Here is a 21,511-nt window from a genome sequence, read left to right as displayed (position 1 = left end):
GATGATAAATGACATAGTGGAGGTTGTATTGTTAAGTGGGAAACTGGGGAATGTTACGCATGTACAAACTATTGTATTTACTGTTGAATGTAAAACATTAATTCCCCAATAAAGAAATTAAAAAAAAAAAAGAATCTACAAGTCTAAACAATGTTAACATTTTTAACTTACTCAATCCCAGTTAAGGAATTTTAGTTTTTGTTTGTTATTTTTACAAATAAGCCACTAATTCTATATTTGGTTCTACTTTGGTCTGGATGCATTTCCAGTTGTTGGAGGAAGGTAGTTAGGGAATAATACCCAGTGATGAACAAGACAAGGAACATACAATGGGACAGACAAACCTCATAAGAAGAAATCAACAATTATAAGGTTCCAAATGAGAAAAGGCAGCAGAAGGGGTGGGATAGAATTAAGGAGAATTTAAATGAAAGCAAAGACCAGTGTACTTACTTATACAACTAGTAATTCATTAAGCAATTGCTAAACACCTAATTTGTGCCAAACAATGATGGTACAATGGAGAAAAGCATCTTCCCTTCCCCTAAAGAATTTAACTGCTTGTCCAATCAGAGATGGGATTGTTTTCACCCTTAGCAATCAGCTCTTTATTTTATTTTGCCACCAGGGTTATCACTGGGGCTCAGTGGCTATACGATGAATCCATTGCTCCTGATGACAAAATTTCCCCTTTCAATATATATATATATATATATAGTAGAAAAGAGAGAAATTGAGGAGAGGGAGATATTTAGAAGGGGAGAGAGGAAGAAAGACACCTGCAAACCTGCTTCACTGTCCATGAAGTTTCCCCCCTGCAGGTAGAGGCCAGGGGCTTAAACCTGGGTCCTTACACATAGGTAACAGGCACTCAACTAAGTTTGCCACTGCCTGGCCCCACAATCAGTCTTTTCTACTTTATTAGACCTTGGAAGGGCTTTTAGCGGCTAGGGTTCATAAATCTGCATGAAAAGTATCTTTCATTTTCCTGGTCTTGTACACACAAAGTTGATTCTACTCAGAAACCCTAAAACTGGGAAATTCAGGTTTGTCCAACAACTAAACTTGAATATGAGTTAGAGTCTCTTTTAACATCTCCCAGGTACCTTGTCTTTTCCCTTCTAGGTGAGTAAGAAGTCAGAACAGAATTAATGTTAGGAGGAAGAGGAAAGCATTAAGTTTTTCTGATGAACATTCTCCCATAGTGACATATTCACAACTTCCACTCATCTAAGATGCCTATGTATCCTATGTAATGGAACTAAGGGCTAAGATGATCAGATAATCAAAAATCAGTATTTCTGACACCCTTTTCTCCATACTCACAGACTCCCTAAGTAATTCAATCAATAATGATTTCAAATTAGGGATGGAAAGGATCTACTCAATCAAGATGGTATGGTGTTCCCAGACGACTACCACTGTGACAAAAAATATCGGTAGAGTACTTAAGATACAAACACCTACTACAGTGCTGGGCTCACTAAGGATGCTCAATAAATGTCAAGTGACTGAAACTGAGAAATCACATTATACTTAAAACTCTAGAGAATACACCAACACCTAGCTAGAAAACACTAACTAAACTGAATCTTATGAACTTATTTATCAAGTTTGCATGATAAATAACCCATTAATTTATGTCATTTTAGTGCCAACTAATAAACTGGGCAAAATACCTGATAATAGAGCATTTAGTGTTTTAGAGATTAAAGGACTGCTGTTTGGATCCTGGTAAAGTTAACAACATAAGTTTGTTGTTTTACATGAAATCATTTAAAATTTATGTTGAGATTTCAGTTCCAATTGTTTCTTTTACTCAGCTTGAGACTAGGACTCAGGCAATGTCCCACCACCAGGCTGCCAAACATTTCTTCAGAAACCTTAGACAAGCATTATTATGCAGCAGAGAAGCATAAATGGCTGTACCTCTAAACAATGGTGAAAGTGGATCCTGTTATAAGTTGTGCTACCAGGCCTAGAACATAACTCTTGAACATGACAACTGACCATTTGAATGAACTATAAAGGCTTAGCAAAAATTGGTACTTTGGAGCTCATCAGAAATTTTAATTTAAAAGTTTTTTGAAGAACTTGTAGGGGCACACAATTTAGTAGCACTGGCTGTATATAGATTAAAATATGACTGACAATGACTTTGAAATGCTATCAGTTCTACAATTTCTATAAAAATTATAAATGTTCAACTATCTTTACTAATAGTCAAATTAGTAAAGATAAAAATGCTATGTAGATATTAAATTATGAGGTCAGTCTGGGTGAAATACATGCTCAACTAGGATGTCTCTTGTTTCATCAGCTTCCTTGAAAGAGTCAAATTAGTAAAGATAAAAATGCTATGTAGATATTAAATTATGAGGTCAGTCTGGGTGAAATGCATGCTCAACTAGGATGTCTCTTGTTTCATCAGCTTCCTTGAAAGAGTATCGCATATATACATAAACTAACACAATAAGAATATCTAAAAGCTGCATTTTCATTCTACTGCCTCAATCTGTTGTAATTATAATCTCCAAAGATTGCCTTTCTTACTTCTTAGGATATAATCTTTCTTATAAAGACTGATTATCATGCTTTTAACTTTCATAAAAAGTCGCTAACTGGCATAATAGGGAATAAAAATGTAAAGCAGTGAAGTCTTGTATAAGTTAGGATAAAAAAAAGTAAAGGGGTATTTGGGGAGATAGACTGATTTTCAGGTTCTGTAAAACACTTTTATACCTGAGCCTTTGAGGTCCCAGGCTCAATCCCCTATACCACCATAAATCAGAGCTGAGCAGTGCTCTGGTCTCTCTGTATCTCTAATTCTCTCATACATTTTTTTTTTTTAAAGTAAGTTGCTTAAAAAATGCACATAAAAAGTAAGTGTGTCTGGGGGTTAGGCTATAGAGCAGTGGGTTAAGCACACATGGTATAAAACTTGAGGACCAGAATAAGGATCCTGGTTTGAGCCCTTGGCTCCCCACCTGTGTGTGTGGGGGGGTCCCTTCACAAGTGGTGAAGCAAGTCTGCAGGTGTCTAATCTCTCCCCCTCTGTCTTCCCCTCCTCTCTCCATTTCTCTCAACTATCTGGCCACAACAACATCATCATCAACAATAATAATAACTACAAAAATGATAAAAACAAGGGCAACAAAAAAGGAAAATAAATAAATGTTTAACAATTTTTCTTTTAATCAGCATTATTGAATACAATAACCTACTTAAAATATTCAAATGGATGAGTTCTGACAGGTACCTTTTATATGGTATGAGGTAGGAATCGATGGCTTTTCTTCTATATGATATGGAAGACTTTGTTCTGAATTGTCCTATCATACTGCAAATCAATTGTATAGCAGTGTGTGGATCTACGTCTATACATATTTTTTTCATTCCATTACTCTGTGTATCAACATCATATAGTTTTCACTACTTTCATACTAAGTCTCAACATAATTTGAAATGAACTGTCCCCCAAGGAGTTTATACTCTATAGTCCAGTGGGAAGGCACTTTGATCATGACTCAGGGACTAGGTTAAAATGAGAAAAAGACTTGGTTTCAGTTGAGAAGAATTTTATTAAGCTTTATATGTAGCACTGCCTAGAAGACATAATAAAATGTTACGTAAGTTATTCAGCAAACCACGATTCTCTCTCCTTGTCAGAAATAAAAAGTAAAAGGTATGTATTATATCTGACAGAAGTATTATGATTAAAAGAAGAAATACAAAGCATGTGGGTGCTTGATAAGTAGCAACATTTATAACTAAAATTAACATTATTAGTAGTAATAAACTATTAATCTTATCACCTGCAATATCACCTATTTTATTTCCAACTTTAGTCTAGTTTAACTTTACTTCCACAAGTATGCATAATTAACATTCTAGACACAGGAAGCATTACATAAGTTTACTAAAATAGTGATAAAATTGTAACAGTATAGGAAATAACTCCGCTGGATGAAAGCATGCCAGAAGCTGCTGACAATGATATATTGGAACTGTGCTTTGGCTTCTCTCTCTTTAAACTTTTGTTTATATATATATTTTTTATTATTATTGGATAGAGACAGAGAGAAATTGAGTGGAAAGGGAGATAGAGAGAAAGAGACAGAAAGACATCTGCAGCCATGTTTCACCATTTGTGAAGCTTTCCCACTGCATGTAGGAACCAGAGGCTTAAACCTGGGTCCTTGCACTGGTTAACGTGTGTAGTCAACCAGGTGTACCACAACCTGGCCTCTTCTCTCTCTCTCAAAACTCTATTGCATACGAAGTAAATAAAATAAATCTTAGAAGCCAAGAGATAGCTCACTTGGTAGAAAAGGAGCCTAGCCATGTATGATACCCTGAATTTGTGGCTTCATGCCACATAGTAACATCAACAAACAGCATTATAGGAGTTCTGTGGTTGGTAAATTGGTCCTCTCCTTTTTCTCCCTCTCTGACCTCTCTATCAAAAATAAAAATAAAAGAGGAGGAGGAAAAGTGGCCCCAAGAATAGTAGTAATCTATATGCAGAAGGCAAGATCTGCATAAAAAAAGTTTTAAAATAATCTTTTTTTTTTTTTGAGGGGGCCGGACGGTGGCATTAAGCGCACATGGTGCAAAACACAAGGAGCAGCATAAGGATTCCAGTTTGAGATCCCAGCTCCCCACCTGCTGTGAGGGTCACTTAATAGGTGGTAAAGCAGGTGTCCATCTTTTTCTCTCCCTCTCTGTCTTATCCTCTTTCGATTTCTCTCTCTCTTATCCAACAACAATAACAATACAACAAGGGCAAAAACAACAACAAAAAAGGAAAAAAACAGCCTCCAGGAGCAGTGGACTTAATAGTGCAGGCACCAAGCCCCAGCAATAACCCTGAAGGCAAAAAAAAAAAAAAATTTTACCAAGAGCATAATTCTGAAATAAAATTGCCAGTGGTAACTTGGTTAAGACAGATTTCCACTTCATACTATGAAACAAAGAATAAATATGAAAAATTTCAACTAAAGAAAAAAAAAAAACCTTTAGAAAATGGAGAAGAGGGGCCGGGTGGTGGCGCAGCTGGTTGAGCGCACGTATTACAATGAGTAAGGACCCGGGTTTGAGCCCCTGGTCCCCACCTGTAGGGGGAAAGCTTCGTGAGTGGTGAAGCAGGGCTGCAGGTCTCCCCCTCTCTCTCTCTATCTCTCTCTCTCTCTCACCCCTCCCCTATTGATTTCTGGCTGTCTCTATCCAATAAATAAAGACAATAAAAATTTTTTTAAATTAAAAAAAAAATGGAGAAGAAGCCATGTAAAATGAAAGAATTTTCTACTATATCCTATCCTATTGTGAAATGGGCAATACAAGGGAAGAAACTATCTGTTTAGGAATAGAATTTATTGAAAATAGAAATAGAAGCAAAATTAATTCCTGAGTATATACATATATATAGTCCCAACAACTTAGAGTTGAAAGAGAAAGGGATTGTGAGAAGCCTAGGCTAGGGAGGTTTGTAATGCATATTCATCAGTTGAACTGATAGTAACTGAAGGATCCTTTTAAACAAGAGAAAGTATTCCACTAACAGACTGCCAACTAATAAAATGGGCAGGATATGAAAAAGCGTGACTCAACTGAACTTGGTGTCTGGTGCCAGGGAGATTCCATGCAAAGCTACTTCAAGGCACAGGTTATACTTTTAGCACCAAGTAACTTGTAAACCTTGCCATTTCCATGTCTACTTGACTTCCAGCTATATCCATGGGAGGGAGGTGTTTCTCAGTAGCACAATAACAGTGTGAAACTTGTAATTTATTGACAACTTAAATCACCTTAGATTGAGGAAACACCCTCAGCTCATATTGCATTAAAGTCAGCTCTCTTATACACAAAGTGAGAGCTTTAATTTCTTGGTCTCTTTAGTAGTACTAGAAAACAACTTTTGCTCATTTCTTTATGTTGGGGGTAGTGGTGCTATAGTAAATGTTAGATAACAATTTTTCTAGGTTGGCTAGAATTTAGTGAATCAATTCTGGGCAGCTGTTTTCCACTTTCTGCATGGACTAATCAGTGAATATCAATTTAAATGTTAGGTTTAGAAAATTCACACACACTCTCTGAGATTACACACAGTCTTCAGCAGAGGCTTATTTAAAAATAGGATTGTGTGACTTTTACTTATTAGCTGTCAAGTTGCATGGCAATATTGTAGTTGAACTCAGAGAAGTTCAACTCAGAAAACTAGGTCCGTTTTATAGACCTGAGTCTCTACTGTGAGTTTTCTCCCTTTGCCAGCTTACTTTCCTTTTGTGATTTTCTTTTTTTTAAATAAGGACCTCTCAATACTTCTGTAGCTATTTCAGTGTCCAAAGATAAACCTGGCCTGTTATATACCAACTTTAAATATACTTTTGTCTTTCTGCTTTTCTTTCTAGTCAGGTGTTTTATAATAACAAATAGTAACAAAGACTTTTTTTTTTTATTACTTAAGATATTCAGTGGCTTTTGTCTTCCTAGCGTCAGCAGTAACGTCAGAGGATTGTATCCAAGGAGCTAAATGTGCAGGACCCAGGGTCAGAGCAGCTGAACACACCAACCTCAGAAAACACAGACAATGAATTGCAAATGACACTCAAAACAAAACGAGGGAAAAAAAAAAACACAAAAAAAAACCTTCACACAGAAAACTACAAAAGAACTCTACAGACACTGAACTGGCTTTCTGTACACACTGATCCTGCTTAACTGTGTGTGGTAACTAACCAAATGTTTCAGATACTCATGGTCACAAAATGAAAGGCTTTTTTTTTTTTTTTTGGAAGTGAAGTTACAAAAATAAAAATTATTTCTTTCTTTCAAGCTTCTTCTTATTTAAGAAGAAATTCAGTAAGTGGAAATACATGCAGCCCTTTCTGTCTCAGTCTTCAGATACACTAAACAGTAGCATTAGTGATGAAGTGATTAGTCTTCCGTTAATTCTGCTGAAGGTTTACACAAAAGGTCTATTGTTTCAGTCAGGATTCACATCATGAAACAAAATGGTTTAGTAAATCCAATAGAAGTGATAGCCCTTTCATGACACACAGGGTTCAGTACTGTATATTTCAACTTGTTAGCAAGTCAGAAACACAAGCGGGAAATCAGCCTACACTGCTGCTGAGGATGAATGGGAAAGACTAAATTGATGGGATGCTGTTTAGATTTTCCCACTGGGAATTATTCTAAACTGTCCAGGCATTTACATCATTCAGGTAAATGGCAGCAGGACACTGTACTTTTTCTTTGGGATTCACCAAAAGGCTACATAAAATCTTTAAAAGAAATATATACTCTCTGTAATAATCAATTCTTTAACTGAAAACAAGTCTTTAACTGAAAATAGAATGGCATCCTGGCTGTTAGTAAAAGGAAATGCAAAAAAGCCTTTACAGTTATTTTGTGTATGTCCTACTATGATATTTTAAGTCAGAGATGACAAGTCACATTAGCCATATTGCTATCACAGACATACATGAGAATAAAATGTATTAAGTTGTAAGACTATAAGAATATTTCAAAGAAATTTATAATGTAAAGCCTTTTCTTCTTTGTTAAGTCTGCTATCCTCTCTGTATCAGCTTTAAAATAGAATTAACTCCTTAACATATGGTATGTCTCCAGCATAACTCTATATTCACAAGTTTTTATAAACAGCATTAAAGTTGAGACTCTCCTTTGCAATGCTTGCTTATACTTTCATGTTTGAAAATACCTACTGTCTTTCAAGACTCCATTCAGTTCTTCCAAAACATTTAATTCTCTAGTTTCATCCTCTGACAGTCTAGATTCCTGATTGCAAGTCTACTACAGTATTTATCACAGTATACCGAATTATAACTTTAGATGCTGGCCTTTAAAAAAAATTTATTTATTCATTTTCCCTTTTTGTTGCTCTTGTTGTTTTATTGTTGTAGTTATTATTGTTGTTGTTACTGATGTCATCGTTGCTGGATAGGACAGAGAGAAATGGAGAGAGGAGGGGAAGATAGAGAGGGGAGAAAAAGACAGACACCTGCAGACCTGCTTCACCACTTGTGAAGCAACTCTCCTGGAGGTGGGAACAGGGGGCTTGAACTGGGATCCTTATGCCGGTCCTTGTGCTTTGCGCCACCTGTGCTTAACCCGCCGCGCTACCGCCCGACTCCTTGGCCTTTTCTACTAGGCTGTGAGTTCCTTGAAGAGAGGACTTTGGCTATCTCACTAGGGAAAGATAGAGATAGGCTAGGGGTATGGATTGACCTGCCAACGTCCATGGTCAGCAGATAAGCAAGTACAGAAGCCAGACCTCCAACCTTCTGCACCTTACAAAGAATTTTGATCTATACTTCCAGAGGGATAAAGAATAGGGAAGCTTCCAATAGAGAGGATGGGCTATGGAATTCTGGTGGTGGCAACTGTATGGGACTGTAATCCTCTTACGCTATAATCATGTTGATGATTATTAAACCACTAATAAATATAATAATACTTTAGAGAGGGTTCTGGAGAACTAAAATAGTTGGATGGACAAAAGGGGAGACAAATAGAATGAACTGAGGAACTGGTGTGACATGAAGTACATTCTTAGATGTTATAAAGAGTTAACTGCAGGATTATGATGGTTTCAATGAATGTAGTCTAGACAATAACCATGTATATTCTAACAACATCACATACCTCTGTTTTCTCTTGCACTTTTCTCCTATCTCTCCTGGTTCACAACTTAGATAGGGTCATGCTCTTTATATTTATTCCCTTATAACTCAGGTTCCTGATTTAGTAAATGAAGTAAGGGAAGAGCTCCCCATTTTGTGTGTGTGTGTGTTTGTGTGTGAGCGCGTGCACGCGCGTTTAAGCTTTAGACATAAGGTTAGATGCAAGCATTGTCCCACAAGCATCCTTCTGAGCTTGGTAACCTGTTAAGTGTTGGCTAAACCTGCAATAGTAAGGAAGTGAGAAAAAAAGGTGTTGTCTTTTTAAATGCAAGCTTTTAGAAGCAGATGCATGAAGGCAATCTTACCCATGGCTTGTTTCCCCATGGCACACTGATATGTGTTTCTTGGAGACTGGTTGTGATGAGGGTATGGGATCAGGCCAGCACAAACACCAAGAAGAGTGAAGGGTTCAATCTCCAAGTGGGTAGTATCTCTATAGAGTTAAAAAAGAATTGGATGGCTTAGGCATTAAGAACTCAAATAATTACTGCTTAAAGAGTATAAAAACACTGTTATCTAGGTTTTCAAAGAATCTACATAAAGCTTATGTTATATAAAATATATGCATAATCAAAGGTGGGGAGATAGCATAATGATTATGCAAAGAGACACCCATGCCTGATGCTCCAGATTCTCAGGTTCAATCTCCTTCACCCTCCACCATAAGCTAGAACTGAGTAGTGCTGCTTTAAAATAATAATAATAATAATAGTATATGCATAATATATTTATATAAAACTTTAAAAGCATTTGATACTATTAAAGCTAATAAAACATATTGCAACAAATAAAAATAAAGCATAAGAACCTGTGTTTTTTAGGGAGAAATTTTTATTATTTGTAGAAATATAAAAGAAGGAAAATACAGTAATTATAGTATATAGTAACTATAAAAAGTAAAGTATTACATAATAACAATAATTAACAAAAATTATTATATTAAGTATACATAAATACAGTATCAGCTATATCTAATTCATGACTAAACTGTTTTTCTCTACTTTCCTAAATTTTACCAAGGAGTAAGTTGTGTTACCACTTGAGAGGAGAGTAACAGATAATCTTTTTTTTTTTTTTTAACTTTGCAGTAACTTTGTCTCTCCTGACTATAGTATTTTTGAGCATAATATCATAAGGTAACTTGAACATTGAGATACTTTTAAAGATAAATATTCTTTGGTTATTCTGGATGCAATTCAATTCTTAAAAGATAAATACTGGGGGCCAGGTGGTGGCACACATGGTTGAGCACACATGTTACAGTGCACAAGGACCCAGGTTTAAGCCCCTGGTCTCCACCTGCAGGAAGGAAGCTTTACAAGTAGTGAGGCAGGGCTGCAGGTGTCTTTCTGTCTCTTTCTCTCCCTATTTCCCCCTTCCTCTTGCTTTCTGGCTGTCTCTATCAAATAAATAAAGATAATTAAAAAAATTTTAAAAAGATAAATACTTAAAATATATTTTTAAACCTATATTAGAGATTAATGGTTTACAGTTTACAGTACAGTTGTTGACACCAGATCATCTTTAAGAATAGTTACTGGGCTCTCAAAATAGCACAGCAGTTTATGGTTGAAGCACCAGCATGCCAGGTACCACTGTAAGTCAAAGCCAAACTGCTCTGGTAGAGAGAGGGAAGGGTCAGGGAAAGAAAGAAAAGAACACTTGTTACATAGGCTAGGGAAGTGACTCGGTGGCAGAGCACTTGCCCCAGATGCATAGGGCCCTGGTTCCAATCACTAGCACATATTTAAGAAGCTAAACAAAGCAAAGTGTTTGTGTCCAGGAGATATACAGTAGTATCACACAGTATTTACATATAAGAGGCTTTAGGATTAACCTCCCCCTCCCCACACTATCAATAGCCATATGTCTAGGGACCAATATCATAACCACTTGTTAAATGTAGTTATAGAGTACATAAAATGTTAGGCTAGAGGCTAGACAGACAATCTCATTTTTAAGTGGAACTTAAGAAACAAGGCCAGAAAGGGAAATCTTGGGCTGGGTGTAGTGTATTTCACCAAAGGAAGGAGGGAAATAAGGTGGGTGGAGGAAGTCTTGGGGCCTCTGATGCATTATGGTGATGATAAGGACCTAAGCTGAGTTGAGAACGTTTTGCAGATATGTATCATGGGGAGATGGGAATGTGTACCAACATATAAACAACTGTACTGTAAGCCATTAACTCCCCAATAAATGATTTGGGGGAGGGGAATTAGATTAATATTACTGAGGAACTCATTTTAAAAAAATTTTACTTAATTCTAAATACCTTACATCAAAATTTAAATTATTCAATTCAGTTATTTAAAACCTTTAATTATGTCTATAAAAACTACATTAATGACTCTGTTGTATTATATTTTTAATGATCTACTTTTCTACACATAATGAACACACAGTAAAATTTCATCTAGAAGGTACTAGAAACCTCATTTGTTTTCATAATACTTTTTTGCAGAAAGTCATTTTAGGCTAAGCATAACGGAACTCAGATATTTTTAACAGCATTGAGCAGACAGTACACCTTTTAGGTCTTTGTTGAAAGTAATAGATACCCCATCTAAGATCTATGGTTTCAGTTGATTCTCTATTCCTTCCTAACTGTTTTTTATGCATTCCTAACAATTTCAATGGTCTACAATACACATAAAGTATTTTCTCTTTTTAGGGAGAAATTTTTATTACTTGCAGAAATACAATTGAAGGAACCCAATATTTTTAAACAGCACTAGTCAGAAGAACTTACTTAGAGGACTACACCTGAATAGAAAACTGGAGGAAGTGAGGAAGAAAATCAAAAGGAGGTGAGAAGGTATTCTAGGCAGAGGGAATAGTCAGTGCAATGGTGTGGAAGTAGAAGTAAGTATGTCAAGGGTGTTAGAAGAGGCTACTGTGGTTGAAAGAAAATGGAGGCAGTGGGAGAGGAAAGAGATGTTGCTGAATGCGTAAGACAAGGGTGGACAGATGGGCAGAGGGATTTAAAGGTCTTTGTAAGGATTTTGGAGGGAGATTGAAGCCATAGGGAGTTGGGAAGAGACAAGACCATTCTGGTTTGTTAGAAATAGACCTAGGAGTAACAGATAAGTGGCTAAGAAAGTTGTGATGTATATATACACACAGTGAAATACTCAGCTATAAAAAAATAATGGTTACCCTCTTCACCTCATCTTGGATGAAGCTTGAAGGAATCCTCTCAGAAAGACAGGATGGACATGGGATAAACTTAAGAAACAAGAACAGAAAAGGGAAACACAAAGTAAAATTTTAACTGGTTTGGTGTATTACACCAAAGCAAAGAACTCCAAGGAAACAGGAAAGGGTAGGGGGAGGGAGGGATCTCAGGTCCTGATACACGATGATGGAAAAGCACCTAAGGTAAGGGTGAGACTATTTTGCAGATAATTACCATGGTGAGGTGGGGAATTGTACCCATGTGCCACCAATTGTGCTATAAAATTAAAAAAAAAAAAAAAAAAGCAAGCAAGCAAGCAAGAAAAAAAGAAAGAAAGAGAAAGAAAAAGAAATCTTGAATCCATTAAAAGAGAATTCAGAGGTCGGGGCCAGGTAGAGCACATGTCACCATGCATGAGGACCCTGATTCAAGTCCCTGACCCCCACAAGCAAGGTGTAACTTCACAAGTGTTGTAGAAGTGCTGCAGATAAAAAGATTCTAGATATCCTCTGATGAAATCCTTTCCAGAAAAGATCAATGTATTTTTACTTAGCCTGGTTTGTTAGGTCAATATCGCTAGTAATCAAATACTAAAATCAAAGTACCAATTTCTTAAATGGTTAGAAGGATGACTGAATCTAAAGGTGATTTATTAGAAGTTTTGAACTATTTTTGCCTTGAGATAAATTGTGAGTTATGCTTCACTACAAAATAACACACATTTTTTTCCCCTAACACTTCTGAGTACACAACAGAATTCAGGATGAAAAGAAAATAAAGTTCTTATAACCGGAAAAGGTTTTAATTTTGGTTATTATAGCTTCTACTTACTTATTAATTGTATGTTCATAGAGTGCAATGTTACAATCATTTTCTTCATTCACATCTAAATATTCAACCAAGCTCTCATGTAAGAAATCTTCAAAATTCCTGGAAAAAATATTGGTGAGGGAGACATTATCGACTGTAGTGTCTTATCTGCAATAATAGAAGATGCTTTAACTTAGGTCCAAAACACTGAACCTCAAATCTCCCACTGGACATTAATACTTTTAGAAGCCTAAAGCATGCCTTTTTTGGATAAAAGAATGATCACAAATAGATTAAATAAAAACAGGACTGGCAGGATAGTTCACCTGGAGAGCCCAGTGGTGGTGCACCTGGTTAAGGACCAGGTTCAAAGTCCTTGGTCCTTACCCACAGGAGGAAAATTTCATGAATGGTCAATCAGAGGCACAGGTGTCTTTCTTTATCTGTCTCCCTCTCAATTTCTGTCTCTATTGATTTTTTAAAACATCTATTAATACTTTAAAAAAAAAAAAGGGAGTCAGGTGGTAACACAGTGGGTTAAGTGCAGGTGGCGCAAAGTGCACAGACCGGCATAAGGATCCCGGTTCAAGCCCCCGGCTCCCCACTTGTAGAGGAATCGCTTCACAGGCGGTGAAGCAGGTCTGCAGGTGTCTATCTTTCTCTCCCCCTCTCTGCCTTCCCCATCTCTCTCCATTTCTCTCTGTCCTATCCAACAAAGACGACATCAATAACAGCAACAGTAATAACTACAACAATAACAACAAGAGCAACAAAAGGGAATAAACAAATAAATATTAAAAAAAAAAAAAAGATAGTCCACTTGAATAGTACTTGCTTGGTCATGAGCATGACCTAGGTGTGAGACCAGTCCCCAAAACACTGAATGAAACATTGGTGCTGCAATGCCTTTCCATCTCTTTGTAACTGAAAAACTCAAAAATAAACGTTTATCTGCCCCCCTACTTCTGCAATACATTCTCTGACTTTAGAAACTCAATAAAAGAGAGCTAATGTGTCTACATTAACATATCGCTTAAAGTCTTTCTCTAACTAGAAACACTTAATAGTGCACTAGTGAACACCAAGACTTTGTAATCCTTATAGTATAAACTGATGAATATGGGAGTTGGGCGCAGCAGGTTAAGTGCACAGGACCAGCGCTTAAGGATCCTGGATTGAGCCCTCAGCTCCCCACCTGCAGGGGAGTTGCTTCACAGGCAGTGAAGCAGGTCTGCAGGTGTCTGTCTTTCTCTCCCCCTGTCTTCCCCTCCTCTCTCCATTTCTCTCTGTCCTATCTAACAACAACAGCATCAGTAACAATAATAACTACAACAATACAAAAAACAAGGGCAACAAAAGTGAAAATAAATAAATATAAAAAATAATAAAAAATAAATACTAAACTGATGAATATTTTATAAGAACAAATTTACATAAAGAAGCATAGATTTCTAACAGGTTGATATATTTTTGATAAGAAATAAAGACTAAGAATGTAGATATATTTTTCTTAAAAGGTACTTATCAAATATTACTGCTGATTAAATCACAGAAATTACTCTATAGAACACAGAGAAGTATTGCTTTTGGCCATTTACCTGTATCCCTGAGCCAGCTCTTCCATATGCTTATTTGTGACTGCAGGCTTCTGTTTCTTAACAATTATGTAGGGTCTGGGATAGGGAAAAAAAAAAAGGAAACAAATTCATTGTAGTTTAACAGAGGAATTAAGTCAGCAAGAAAGTCTGAAGTGAAAGTCTGAAATGAAGGAAGATCTAGTTAAAATCAAATGCATTTCTAGATTGCTTGAGGACACAAGGTATTATTTGCTTGCATGATGAGTGTATAAGGGCCTAGTAGCTCTCTCATACACATATACAACAGCCAGTGTGTGTGTGTGTGTGTGTGTGTGTGTGTGTGTGTGTGTGTGTGTGTGCGTGTGTGTGAGAGAGAGTAACTATGTGCATATACACATGTATAAGCAAGCAGCACTTTCTTCAGGTATGTTAGGAACTTTTTGGTTATGAATGAAAAGGCAACACAGAAACAATACTCAATAAAGTACAGAATGGAAACAAAAGCTCTAGTGTCATATTTTTCTTTAACTATATAAAAGTATAATTTTAAATGTATCTTGTGGTTGCATATTGGGAATATATAATCTACTGTCATGGTGTCAACAGTCAGAGAAGAAGTATCACTGGGGACAATACTGGCATTTTGTGGTCAGCTCTGATGAGTATCAGCTAGAGTGACTATCTATCTGATTTAGGCTAAACATCACTGGGCCCCCTAGAGGGTGGGGAGGCAGGCTTTAGTTAACCTGCTGCTGCGGCCATATGTATATATGGAGTGGGGGGAATGCTGTAAGTTTGCAAATAATAAAGCTTTTATACATTATGATTTTTAGTGATGCAATGGCTGTGAGGCAGAGAGAACTTTTGATCTACACATCCTGGCAGATTAACCTGTAACTGTCAGTGGTTATTTGCCTCTCAGGGCTTCACCACCACAAGGAAACACCAACACAAAGGATGGCATGCAGCAATGAAATGTCAAGGGCTGTTGCTATTTGGATAAGCAGCTCTTACAGAGAGGAGCAAGTAACCACCAGACACTTGTGCGCTCTACCCTAAAGTCCAAATAACCATTTGAAGACTAATGAGCACTTTTATACAGTTAAGAAGAAAAGCTTCACAATTACAAAAGGGAAACACAAGTTGCTGAAAATTGAACTGGGTAAACTTCTCATGGAAATCAACATTTTCTCCAAATCCTGGCTTCTTCTTAGTAAGGAAGCAGAGATACCCTGCCCCTCTCTGAGGACTGTTTGATCAGTCTGATTCAGTTTAAGAAACTCTGAAGTGATGACAGAAACAGAAGTAGAAAAGGAAAGGTGTCACATTGAGTGACCTCAGCTACCTTTTAACTTATTCTAATTTTAATTAGTGACTGGGTAATTATTTGCAAGACTGTTAAATTACAGAGGTATAATTCCACACCACACCCACCACCTAGTTCTGTGCACCCCCTCCTCTAACTACCAAAGTTCTCAGTCTTAAACACATTTAGCTATATATACACAAGTTCATCTTTTTCAATTCCTTTTTTTAAAATAGAGCTAGCAAGACAAAGAGGCAGAGAAAGTGAAAGAGAAGACAGCAACAAAGCTTTCTCCAATGAAGTGAGGGCTAGATTCAACCTGGCTCATACACATGGCAACGGAGTACACTACTCCAGTGAGCTATTTTACTAGCCCTCAATTCTTTAAATTGCACACACTCAACAAGTTCTAATTCTTTCTGCCATTTTTGTTATAGCATTAGAAAATTATTTCTAAAAAAATTTTGTTTTACTTCAGACTATACTACATTATATTAGATGCAATGTTTACAAAAGAGTAACTGGGGGCCAGGCAGTAGCACAGCAGGTTAAGTGCACATGGCCTGAAGAGCAAGGACCAGCATGAAAGATCCTGGTTCAGGCCCCTGGCTCTCCAACTTCAGGGGGCTTGTTTCAAGGGTGGTGAAGCAGGTCTGCAGGTGTCAATTTTCTCTCCCCCCTCTATCTTTCCCTCCTCTCTCAACTTCTCTCTATCCTATCCAACAACAACAATAGCAATGACAACAATAACAACAACAATGGCAACAAAATGGGAAAAATGGCCTCCAGGAGCAGTGGGTTTGTAGTGCAGGCCTGGAGGAGCCCCAGAGATTAACCCTGGAGGCAAAAAAAAAAAAAAGAGTAACCTAGAAAAACGATTTTTTTTTCTCCAACTCTAATGGGACTATATCATTAGCAGTGATAAATAAACATTAATATGTACCCAGTATCCTGCAAGACATACATACACATACATATAATCAATAAGTTTTCAGGACAATCTCAACAAAACATTATTTAAAAATTTACAGCCAAATTCAAAAACTTACAATTCAGAGTCACACACAAGTCAACAAATGGAACATTTAGATTCAAACAAAGGTATAGACAAACTGTTAGGGTCTTTGGTTGCAGAGAATATTTACTGAGAGCATGAGAATTTAAAGGATACGAATAAAATAAAAAGGTGACATGCTTAGTGTCAAGAAGAAAAGGAGTCAGAACAGTCCCAAGGATTCAAAAAGGAAGAAATCTCTCTCATCAATCACTGTCAGGATGAATCAATTCCAACCAACCCTTCTACTGAATTACTCTACTTGGTTCACACTCTTTGAAGAGTGCTGGGAAATTGTGCAGATGCAGTCACATCTGCCATGTTGTCCCCTCAGGCTATTGCTAGTTGGGACATTCTCAGAGCGCCTGTTCCGCCATCTTGTGCCCTCAGGGCATTGTCTATTTCCCCCACAATAGTTGCAGTGCTTTGGTTACTCCTTCCCCTTCCCATTCCTGCAAGAGTTATTATCCTACCGTGGAGTGTTATGGTTACTCCTCCCCCTTCTCATTCTCGCAAGAGCTACTCCCATAAAAGCCCTTCTTCTTCCGCACCTCTCTCTCCTGCTGGCCCTTCACTTCTGTGGTTAGACGCAGGGAGGGTTGCTGCGTGAGGCGGCCATTTCTGCTTCCTCCACGTGGCCTAAGCTGCTTCTCTCTCTCCCAACTGAGGTGCCAGCGCAAATAAAGATTTGTGTTCCCTCTTCGCTCCGGATCTCCTCTCTCTCTTCTCCACAGCACAGCTCGACAGAAGAGAACCTGACTAACCTAGATTAGGTGATAAGACTGATCCTTGGTTGGGCAGGAGAGGGTACCTAACTGACCATCCGAGGTAGACTGACTTTTGAGGAGAGGTAGTCCCCAAAGAAAATGGAGGTTAATTAGAAGTTGAGATAGATGCTGGGCTGATACAGTCATTGTCCATCCTCCTAACTCTAACAGACTTTCAAGTCTAAGCTCTTTTCCACCACTCTAATTACTACTTGCATATAACTTGTGCCCTAACACTACCTGCAGTTTGCAAAGAAAGATTAGAAAAACAAGCTGAGACGTTGTGAAAGAAGGTAATGTCCTTAGCTGACATTCTTGAATATCCCCAAGAGAACAGACACCATGGAATATTCATCTTTGTACCCTGCCTCTGTGACATTACCTATGCATAATAAGCTGTGAATATTTGCTAAATGAATAAAAGATAACTACTTCTCTACTAGGTCTAGTATTACTTTATTTCTTCAAGCCTGTCTCCCCCCCTAACCCCCTTACTCATTCCTTAAAGCTCAGGTCTTGACAACAGAACATACCAGGCAAAATGTCCAATTAATTCTAAGGACTTCTGAGCAAAACATAAACTCCATCATTATCTAACTTTGGGTAAATTAGACACACTAAATCCCAATTCCTCACTTGCTAAGTGAAAAATCATGATCTAGTCTTATAAGCTTAAACATACTTAAGGCCTTCATTTATTAAAATAATAAATAGTGACTAGCATAGATGGTAATTACTTCTGCCTTTGTCAGCAGACTGAACTCTCTGAGGGCAGAAACTAACTTCCACTAATCTCTGAATACTCATTACCTAGCATGCATATTCATGAGGTGTTTTCTAATGAAATTAAGTTTATCATAACAATGAAAGAGGGTTAAGCAACTTCAAAAATAAAAGCAAGTCTATTAACATAAAAATTAAACAAAAAACACTTTAGCAACATATACCTGCACAATCTTCCTCCATCAGAGGAAATATAGACACACCGGTCTGTAAGATTAGTTGAGATGGAAACAAATTCATTGATATATCCTGCTCTTCGCATCAGTCGAAATGTATTTACTAGCTTCTTATGGTCTCGAATGACACCTAGGATGTTACCTAAGCAAAAAGAATATTTAAGATAGGAATAAAAGTAGATTTAACCAGACTTAAGATATCCATCCTAAAATAAATATAATAATAATAATAAAAGATATCCATCCAAAAAAAAAAAAAAACAGCACTAATGGGCTAAGCGCAGGTGGCAAAAAGCGCAAGGACCAGCGTTAAGGATCCCGGTTCAAGCCCCCGGCTCCCACCTGCAGGGGAGGCTCCCACCTGCAGGGGAATCGCTTCACAGGCGGTGAAGCAGGTCTGCAGGTGTCTATCTTTCTTTCCCCCTCTCTGCCTTCCCCTCCTCTCTCCATTTCTCTCTGTCCTATCCAACAGCGAATGACATCAACAACAACAGTAATAACCACAACAAGGCTACAACAAGGGCAACAAAAGGGGGAAAATATGGCCTCCAGGAGCAGTGGATTCATGGTGCTGGCAATAACTCTGGAGGCAAAAAAAAGAAAAGCAGCATTAAGTAGTCATTTGAAAATACTGTTTTATCAATGCCTGTAGCAAGTCCACAGTCACAGGGAATCATTACAGTGAAGTAATTAAGAGAGATCATAGGCACCTGTACTCCAGGACCAGCCCTGCCACAGGCTGGCTGAACAACATTGGGACAATTAGCTTCATTTTCCTCATGATCTATCTATTTATATATCCAGGCTCTAGTCCCTTGGGTTTGAACACTGGTTCTATCATTTCCACAAGATTAATGTGAAAATTAAATTAGCTAATCATATGTAAAGCACTTAGAACTCTGCCTGACATCTAGTAACTGATACTATGAAATGCCTCAAAGAACAGGAGGAAGGTGATGGGGGTGGCTGTGGGGTGTGTGTGGGAGGGAGGTCAGGAGTTGAGTAGTCACGTGGACATGCTGGTAAGAGACTAAACACTCAGCCCACCAAATCAAGTGGATGAGACACACTTACTGCTGAGTCACTGGAGGGCTCTGAAGGAGGTGAGAAGGGATATGTGGAAGAAGCACCTATAGTATGAGCTGAAAGAAAGGGATATCCTGCTTCAGTCTGTTGAGAATTAATTGTCAAGTAGCTGAATACAAATCAACTCACTGTAAGTGTTGATATGAAAAATTTTTTAAGATAGAGACAGAGACAGAAGTAGAGAAAGAGACCACAGTGCTGAAGCTTTCTTCAATGCAGTGGGGGCCAGACTTGAACATGGATCACATACATGGCAAAGTTTTGCACTGATCCAAGTGAGCTATTTCACTTGATATGATTATTTGTGATTAGGTTATTTTTGCAGAATGGCTCAGAAAATGAATTTGAACTTAAGGATGAACTTAATATGCTAGGTAGAAAGTAGTCAGTCACTTTAGCTAGTAGCTGTATCTCCTCAGAACCTGGATGCAACAGTCAATGGAACCAATGTTGGGTTAACCATTCTTCCTATCCGTATATTAAGATCTGGGGGTCGGACACTGGCATACCCATCAGTAATGCTCAAGAACCTGGGTTCAAGACTCTAGTCCCCACCTGTAGGGGGAACGATTCTTCAGGGATGAAGTTGTATTGTAGGAATCTCTCTTTCTCTCTCTCACTCATTTTTTCCTCCCCTCTTGATGTCTCTGTCTCCAACTAATAAATGAATAAAATATTAAAAAATAATTAAGATCCAGCAAGACTTAAAGTACACTTGTGTTTTAAATACATACACTGGCTCTATGTACTTAAATGCATTCTTGTCCCCTCTCAACAGACTGTTTAGAATCAACACGCTTCTATAATATACTTACCATTGAGGAAAACAAGAAACACATTTGGATAAGAGAGCTCTTCCCCACATAATAAATTCACATCTTCTACTCCAAGGTTACTGGCTAATTTAACAATGGGTCCATCTTCCATGTCAGTTGTGATGTGTGTCATAAGAGCCAGGTTTTTAACCAAACCACATGCCTAAAAAAAATAAGAGTCATTTCTAAGAAGGAACACTCATGATACAAAGCACAGCTTGTGTGTCTGAAAACAGCTTGCCACTTCATTGGCAGCAATGTACAGCATCCAATGTAAAGCATGGGACACTCTGGTGATTCAAAAAGCCTTTAAAATTAAAAAAAGGAAAAAAGAAGTTTCTTTAACAAAGAGAAATTTATCCTAAGGAAGTAGGAAAGAATATAGATTTAGAAAGCATAGATTTAGGCACAGAAATGCTCATATTTATAAAGGCAAATGATGATGGTAGCATAAATAGTCCCCAAAAGAAAGTGATTACATAAATTGCTACTGCCACACACAGAACACCTTATTCACTGAAATGACACTGCTTAAAAATAGTTAAAGGAAAGACTGATAAATGTGGATACACAAAAAAGCAAAACTTCAGGCCTGAGATGAGGGACATTCTATAAAATGACTGGTAGTCTATAATGTTTCTTCATCAAAGGTAATGGTAATGGAAGAGTGAGGAGAAGCTCCAATTAAGAGACTCAGGAATCATAAGAACTAAAAGTAATTTTTGACTCTGAACTGGAAAAGACTTTCATGAGATAACTGGCAAAATCTGAGTAACGTCAACAGATTCTACTACTGTAATCAGTAACAATTTGATGAGGTTGGTAACTGCTTTAGTTATACAACATGTTCAAATATAGGGAGCCAAGAGCTGGCACACCTGGTAGAACACACACATCACCTTGTGCAATAACACAGGTTCCAGTCCTGGGCCACCACATGGGAGCACCACACAAGAGGGAAGCTTTCAGCTGCAGAGCAGTGTTGTGATGTCTCTATGTCTCACTCCCACTAACTGGAGAAAAAAAAAAAAAAAAAAGACCTTAAGTGTGGTGGAACTGCATAGCTGCAATGCCCTGGTAGAAGAAGGAAAAAAAACCAACTCCAAGTTCTAGGAGAAGAATCATAAATTTTTTGCAGTATTTTTGCATTTCTGAAATTATTTCAAAATTAGAAAAAAATTCATTTAGGGGAGTGGGTGGCAGGCTGGAGGCCTCTTCTAGAGAGACAGAAAGAAACAGAGAGATTGTGAGATT

At 37.6% G+C, this 21,511-nt stretch overlaps 1 protein-coding gene across 1 annotated transcript in view; it reads right to left on the bottom strand.

Moving 5' to 3' along the window:
• Positions 1–21,511, bottom strand: part of POLR3B (RNA polymerase III subunit B) — a 133,685-nt gene that overhangs the window by 43,780 nt on the left and 68,394 nt on the right. Inside the window, exons 15-19 of the mRNA XM_060194341.1 lie at positions 20,258–20,420; positions 18,345–18,498; positions 14,292–14,366; positions 12,715–12,813; positions 9,014–9,141 (exon numbers count right to left, since the gene is read on the bottom strand). Of these exons, the coding sequence (XP_060050324.1) occupies positions 9,014–9,141; positions 12,715–12,813; positions 14,292–14,366; positions 18,345–18,498; positions 20,258–20,420 (619 nt within the window). The remainder of the gene's footprint in view (positions 1–9,013; positions 9,142–12,714; positions 12,814–14,291; positions 14,367–18,344; positions 18,499–20,257; positions 20,421–21,511) is intronic.

This window comes from Erinaceus europaeus, chromosome 7, assembly GCF_950295315.1.
Source record: "Erinaceus europaeus chromosome 7, mEriEur2.1, whole genome shotgun sequence".
NCBI classification, from domain to species: domain Eukaryota; kingdom Metazoa; phylum Chordata; class Mammalia; order Eulipotyphla; family Erinaceidae; genus Erinaceus; species Erinaceus europaeus.
Note: the sequence above shows the minus strand (reverse complement) of the source record. Positions and strands in the feature narration are given on the sequence as shown.